General features: G+C 38.2%; 1 protein-coding gene across 2 annotated transcripts; it reads right to left on the reverse strand.

Moving 5' to 3' along the window:
* Window positions 1-414: 414 nt before the first annotated feature.
* yod1 (YOD1 deubiquitinase) lies at window positions 415-7,339 on the reverse strand. Of its 2 annotated transcripts, XM_046382772.1 has the most exons (4): window positions 7,242-7,308; window positions 5,566-5,631; window positions 5,048-5,260; window positions 415-4,575 (listed from the first exon to the last, which is right to left on the reverse strand). In XM_046382772.1, the coding sequence occupies exons 3-4, from the start codon at window positions 5,253-5,255 to the stop codon at window positions 3,878-3,880; spliced, it is 906 nt and encodes a 301-aa protein (XP_046238728.1). In that variant the 5' UTR covers window positions 5,256-5,260; window positions 5,566-5,631; window positions 7,242-7,308; the 3' UTR covers window positions 415-3,877. The 2 variants fall into 2 exon arrangements, with proteins under 2 accessions (XP_046238728.1, XP_046238719.1); XM_046382763.1 differs by lacking the exon at window positions 5,566-5,631 and having other exon boundaries at window positions 7,242-7,339.
* Window positions 7,340-7,624: the final 285 nt, after the last annotated feature.

Consider the following 7,624-nt stretch of genomic DNA (forward strand, 5'->3'; position numbering starts at 1 on the left):
ACCTTGGAACTGCCACACCTAAATGAGATGTTAATGTTTTTAAAGTTATTAATTACACCAATGTAACTTATCTTTCAGCAGCCGCTTTGTAGTAGGCGCTACAGTGAGTCAAAGAGCTGGTGAACAAATCTTAGATCCTATTAAGAAAGGTTTCCTTAAAATAACACGTCGGTTATGTAATCCCACTATGATGGCACAGGATCAGAGGTTAGCCAACGACGGTTTATTTCCATTGGCCATGGATTGTCAATATGAGACAGAAATAGATATGTGCACAATTAGTATTATATTAATTATTATAAAGTAGTTTAAAGTGTAACAATCACTATAGACATGAAAGATGAAATGTGACCATGTGAGTAAGAGTTAAGTAAAATAAGCAAATAAATGACACAAAATGACTTGTACACAACATCTTTAGCTGTAACTTTTAATTGTGACACAACATTGAAAAAAATCAAGTAAATCCAGTTATTCTGTAGTGCTTTGTGTGCAACATTCATGGTTATTGTCCTTGGAGAGTCATGAGAACTTTGTAACTACAAAATACAACACAGCCATTTTATAGTTTCACTTGTATGCAAGCCTATTAATCCATAATCACTGTTAAACTACCTAAAGTAACAGATAATGAGGAAAACAAATAATAGTAATTCACATTTAAACAAAGAAATAATCTGACATTTTTGCTTTGCCTTTCATTTATTCCCAACACCTACTCTGAGATCGAACCAATAAAAAAAAAAATCTGAATGAAAGCCGAAATCAAGACCTCCATTCTCAAACTTAATTTTTGGCAACAACTCGGTACCAATATTGCTATCACAGATATGTGAAGTAGAAATAGTGGTTCTGCACAAAAATGAGGCCATAATAAATTCAGCTTCAAGGAAAAAAAAAAACAATTCTGCAATTTAACATCTTTTAGCCGTGGTCTAACATGTGCTTCAGCCATACAAGCAGAGAGCATCAAAAGAGTTAGCAAAGAGATGGGAGTCATTCTGTTCCCAGGGTCCTATGTTCTCCAGATTTATATGGCACACGATGGGAACATGACCTATGTTCTGCAGTTCTACACATGCTCTCACAGGGTCCTGTGTTCCCAGGGTTAGGGTTGGGATTTTGATCCAAACAGTAAGGTTAACAGTATGCTGAACAGAGAAACTTAGAAACTTGGGAATTTAGGACCATGGAAATACAGAAACACTCCCAATAGAAGATGCCTGACTTTAGCTGAAAATGTGAGAACATGCTCCAATGGTGCAAAACATTTTGTGTAAAAGAACTGTGTGGTTTTTTTTTTTTGTTTTTTTTTTTGGACAACATACTAAAAACTACACCAAAATGAATCTTTACTCATAGTTTTCAATCTATTAACTTTGGGCTGCAAAAGTGAGCTGCGAATTTAAAACCAAAAAAAGATCAATGGTCAATACTGATTAGCAAAACCCGTCATGTATAGGCTATACGATGAACGATTTATGCATTAGGAGAGCAGGCTTAATCTCATACACCTTCTTCTCACCATCATTTGTGTTAAAATGCAATGCTCCAACACATCATAACGCTTACTGTACTTTCAAAAATATGCATCCACATAAAACAAAAACTGTATTTTTTAAAAGATTAGTTTGTACAGCATCATGATGTTTTGAAAATTACAACCTAGAATTATAAATTACACTCCTGAAAAATTGTCATACCCATGAAGAAAAACAAAGCTACAGATTTTGTAAAATGTCTTGTTTTCAGCACCATTAGTCCACTCTAAAATAACCACTGATAAACCAGGCAACTGTACACCGATCAACCATGACATTATGACCGCTGACTGGTGAAGTGAGTAACATTGATTTTTATGGGCAAGCATGAAGTTTTGAGTGAATTTGACAAGCACAAAATTGTGATGGCTAGAAGTTTGGGTAAGAGCATCTCCAAAACTGCAAGTCTTGTAAAGTGTGGCCAGGACTTAACAAAAGTGGGCCAAGGAAGGAAAACCGGAGAACCGGCAACAGGATCAGAGCGGCCGAGGCTCATTCACGCACATGGGGAGAGAAAGCCAGCCTGTGCTGTCCAATATAATAGAAGAGTTACTGTAGCTTAAATTACTGAATAAGTTTATGCTGGTTCCAACAGCGGGTGCATGTGTGTCTCTTACTTGGGGAACACATGGCACCAGGATCCACAGTGGGAAGAAGGCAAGCCGGTGGAGGCAGTGTGATGTTTTGTGCAATGTTCTGCTGGGAAACCTCAGGTCCTGCCATTCATGTGGACGTTACTTTGACACAATGTTGCTGACCAACTAGACCCCTTCATGGAAACAGTATTCCTTGATGGTAGACTGCAAAAAATGGTTCAAAAATGGTTTGACCAACATGACGTGTTGTACACGCTGACTTGGCCTCATGTGTGGATGTGCTGGAAAAACAAGTCTGACTGATGGACTATTGACAACTTGGTGCCAGATACCACAGCACAAGTTCAGAGGTCTAGTGGAGTCCATACCTCTACGGGTCAGAGCTGTTTTGGCGACAAAAGGGGGACCTACTCAATATTAGGTGGGTGGTCATAATGCTACAGCTGATAGGTGAACATAAAAATGGACAACATAAGAACTTGCCAAAATTGAAGTCAAAACATCTTCATCGCCCCCTGGTGTAAGGTTCAAGTACTGGTCATAAACCCCTCCATGTTAACAGAGGGGACTTTGAACTAAGAACTCAAAGTACATGTCAATAAATTTTTCCCAAAGATGGTTTTTGTCATTTTAGGCAGTTCTTATCACAATGGTGTATGTTCAAGTGTTTATTTTGGTTTTAATCAGTAGTTTCATGATAACTGTACAGTTGTGGACTCCTAATGACATCATCAGCACAAGATGGCAGTGCTCTTACCTGGGATATTATGACTTCATTTTTGTATAGTGGGAAGAACACATTGTCCACCTTCATATATGTCAATGGCTAAACCATGTTGAAACATCAAAAAGGAAAAAGGTCTCACATAAAGTAATTAGGCTAATTTTGGATCAAAATTTGCAACTTGATCATGCATTTCAGAATGCATAACCTCAATCTCAAACACCAATATCAATGGCCACTGCTCAGTAAATTCAAAGAGATGTCGCAAATAGCACATTTTTTACAAAGATGAATCAAGCTTACCATTAACACAGTCAAACTGTGGCCAACAAGTCAGACATCTAAAGACAACCAAATCGTCAGCTTTTAGTACTGGAAGAGTTTCTGATGTATATCTGTCAATAAGGGAAACGAAAACATGCTACATAACCAACATGATGAATAACAGTCAAACTTTGTGTGCTGCGCTTAAGACAACAGTGAATAGGATCACATCATAGTGCAAATAATTCTTAGTGGTTGTTTTAAATTCTGTTTAGAGTCAGATAACACATTTCTTTAATCGCATACAAGTTTATTCAGCCACAGGTAAGTGTTGGCAATTTGGTGCAATTTTCAAATTGAGGACACATCAGCCTCTATTTGGAGTGTTATCACTACAACCCAACCATTGAGTACTCTAAACCGACTAAAACAAATCCAAGAATTGTTTGCATATTTTACCTGACCCAGTTAAACAGACTTGAAACCATCCCTAACAGCCTAAAATGATGGTTTAATGACATCGGAGCTCTGCAATAATGTTTCTGATTTTGAGAAATGACAGTAGTTAAAAAGTAATACTGAACCGGTTAGAGGCTGAACATAATGTCTGCAGATTCTCCATAGATGTCGCTGAACAATGTGAGGTAGAGGATCACACAAGCAGATTGACAGATAAACCAACAGTTGCCAGACGCAGGGCACAGGGTTGGTGGTGGTTGTCATTGTGAGAAGGAAAAAAGACAAAACAAGACTCACACTTCGCCAAAATTGGTGTGGCCTGTCTCCTTAGCATGCTCACGAGCTTCCTTTTGTCCCACCAGGCCCGTCTGGCACACCATACAACGCAATGCGAAGCGGTTAACGTCTGTGAACAGCCGCTTGCGGCGAGCCTCGTCTGCCAGCTCAAGGGCCTGGGCCAGGATTACATCATCTGTGGTGGAGAAGATAGTTTGGGGTGGAGCGTCAGAGCCAGGTGTTTCTTTCTGCAGTGGGTCGTAGTGGATGCCGTCGTAGATGAGAAGCACACGTTTGTGGTAGCCAGCGTCCTCCCCAAAGCGATCCACTCGAACTGTCTGAGTGTCCACCACACAGATCTCACACTGGTAAAACTTGGACAGGATAGACACCTCAATGGCTCCTCCCCAGGTGTCATCACGTCTTATCCAAGAGCAGTACTCCTCATTGGTTTTTCCCAGCACCGCTTCAGAATAAGCTGTGGGGTCACTTGACACAATCTGGGCAATGAGGCCTCGCATATCCGGGGCACAGGCAGGGTCATATACACCACCTTCTACCACATAATACACACTGGTGAAAAGGCAGGAGTTATCAGCTGGGACCACTCGACGTGCTAGCACGGGTGAGACATCCAGGCGGGGTAGTTTAGTCACAGTGGGATGATCCTGAGGCTTTGGCTTGTTTTTTTCTTCCTCAACAATAAGTGTGTCTCCTGTAGGGGATGACACACCACAGTTCTGTCCAGTCAGACTTTGGTAAAAAGAGTGTGAGTGGAAACAAATGTATCTTATTTATAGTTATCCCGTTTCTGGCTAAATGTTTTGCATTTATTTGAAATGTCTTGAAAAATATTAATGCAAATTGAGTATGAAACATGAGTTATGAATTAAATTAACAGGTCAGTACACACACAAAAAAATCAAATGTGTCCTTCACACCATCAAAAGATTAAAATTAAAACACCATCTTTTCATTACATTTAATCTGGGTAATTGAGAGAACACCATCCATACTTTTCATAATGATTATTTCTTCTAAAACTTCACAAAATATTGACATAGTCTTTATATTTCAGGTTACATCAAGGGGAAAAGGTTTGGAACATGTTATTAAAAAGCTAAATTATTCATATCAACAATTAATGATTTGGTTTATATGTAAACTATGGATGTTTGACTACATACCTGATTTGATGGGATAGTCCTTGAGGTGAGCATCTCCATTTCGAAGATCAAGGCTGGAGGGCGGATAACCAACCATAATTTTCTGCACATCACAGGGGATACCAGTCAGCTCCTCCACCTTACTCTTCAGCTCTTGCACACAGGACTGATGAGTCAAGCCTTGCATTATGTGGCTCCCATTTTTGGTCTTACAGCGAAGCCGCAACATTCTGCCTGCAACAACATATGACAACATATTGGTGTTTAGTATGAACTTTGCTGTAAAGAGACAGCAATATTTATCAAAGAGACACTCTCTGGACATCAAAGTTACATTCAATAAATCCTGCAATTAAGTTTTTTGTTAATGGCTGTAAAAGCCAAATGGGATATCAAATGGTACTCAGACATAATCTTATTTCTGCTGTCATTCTAATGTTTAACAGTAAATATGTGTCACTTTCAGCTTCTCATTAAATGGTTTGAAATACACTGAGGATGGTGTAATTTCTTCTGTGGTGAAACTAGAGGCTACTTACACTTTGCAGTTGCTTATTTTCTTGACTCAAACAGTCTTGAATACAGCAAACCAGACTGCTGTCATTCTAATAAGGTGGCATTAAAAAATTAAAAGCATGTCAAGGAATTACACTGGATTTAAAAGAATCACATTAGTTCCTTATTTCATTTTGAAATTAAATTTAAATTAAATCTGTGCTGTCATTTCAAAGTAGTAGTAGGAGTAGTAGTAGTAAGGTGCGTGGAAGTGATTATAATGGCTGATTCAAAGGAGCACAGGGTGTAGATGGTATGTATTGCTGTTAAAAAAAATAGTTCCTCATTTCTGTAGCACAACAGAAAAAGTTTTAGTTTTCCAAATGCATTCAACAGTACATTATAGATCCAGATACATTGTACATTGTACATTGTAGATCCAGAAAAGCCAGACATTTGGTTACTGTTGGTCCAAAATAAAAAAAAGGCAGTGAATTAATGTATTATCATTTGAAATTCCTTATTATCAACAGCCTTTATTTATTAAACAAACCTCATTTAAAAAGATAAGGCTCCTCCCTTGAACCCCCTCCCCGCAAAAAAAACAAAACAAACAAAACAAACAAAAAAACAAACAAACTTAACAAACAAAAAACTGCAAGACATGCAAGAAAGCAGTTAGCATTTTTGTTTGCCATATTGAGGTCGAGGACGCAAACACACCTTGTGAAACGGATTAATATTTCACAAGATATTTAGACATCTAATTAACTGTCTGGAGATTTTTGGGAGGAGGCATGATAGGTGACAAGGTTATAAAAATATTTAAAAGGATGAAACAACTTTTTCAAAGTTATATTCATATTTGATATTCATCTGAGCTGGCCACTAAATACGAAATCCAACAAGTAGCGATAACTTCGATTTCTAACCATTTTAAAAAGAAGCCCCGTATCGTTGTCTGAAACTTCATTGGTGGGGGGGATTAACGACCTTGAATCTTGTTTTAGGAAATATACATGTACCCAAAATGCTGCCTGCTCGATTTGGTTAGGAAATGTACTTCATTCTTGATGTTTTGGTTATTTAACTTTAGCTAAGTAGCTACTTTATACTAGCTGGCAGTGGCTAATTGTATTTGTTAGCCAATAGAACACAGCAAGATCTAGGATGTCGGATATTCTACATTGTGCTACTCATTATGTTTTAATACTGCTTTCAAAATAGACCCGGCATAACAATTAAACTGCTGATGAACAGCAGCAGTAGAGTAAAACACATGACAGCGACAGTGCTTTGTTTTATTTTCTTTGTTCTGTTAGTTAGAGGTGACCATTTGACTCAACAGCAAGACAGACAGTAGGCTAAGCTAGAAACTCCCTGCCAAACAGGAAAAATAGTATTATGCAGCGCCACTTGTGATGTTAACCGACAAATGGTCAAGTGACATTTACCCTGAAAGTGTAGGAAAGAAACGTAGCTACTTGCTCGGACTCAAAAACAAACGTTAAGCGTAGCTAGCTATGTCATGCAACGTTATCGTCTGCTAACTTTAGCATGCTAACCTGCCCAGTGGCTTGGTATTAACTGAACAGTTTTTCCAAGCGTTTTACCTCCTTTAAAACTTTACTAAATGCTGTTACTTGTCAACTGACATATCTAACATTATACACGACGGGTTTACTAAATAAAATGTCAACGAGTTATTTTGTTTTCTTACCTGCTGTTGATTGCAGCCCTGCCTCAAACAATAAACATCCAGTGAGAGACCGATGTGTAGAACGTTACTATACGTCTCTATGACGATATGACGCTCTCTGTCTGATGACCACGGCCTATACCGTAAATTCTCGATTAGAAGCCGAAATGAAGCAAGGATTTCCTGGTTGTATTCCAAAAGTATGCTAACCTCATTCATAACCCTTTTGACATTTGTAATTACGTTAACTGAGAAATATAATGGTTAGAACAGAGCCGCAACAGCATGGCATGTATATGTTTAGATACGTTGGTATGGTGTTTTAAAATATCTCTAATATTGTCATTTATGTTATTATGTTTAGGCTTGTGTTTATAATGACCTTTAACAAACACCATTTCTCA

Source organism: Scatophagus argus, chromosome 3, assembly GCF_020382885.2.
Source record: "Scatophagus argus isolate fScaArg1 chromosome 3, fScaArg1.pri, whole genome shotgun sequence".
NCBI classification, from domain to species: domain Eukaryota; kingdom Metazoa; phylum Chordata; class Actinopteri; family Scatophagidae; genus Scatophagus; species Scatophagus argus.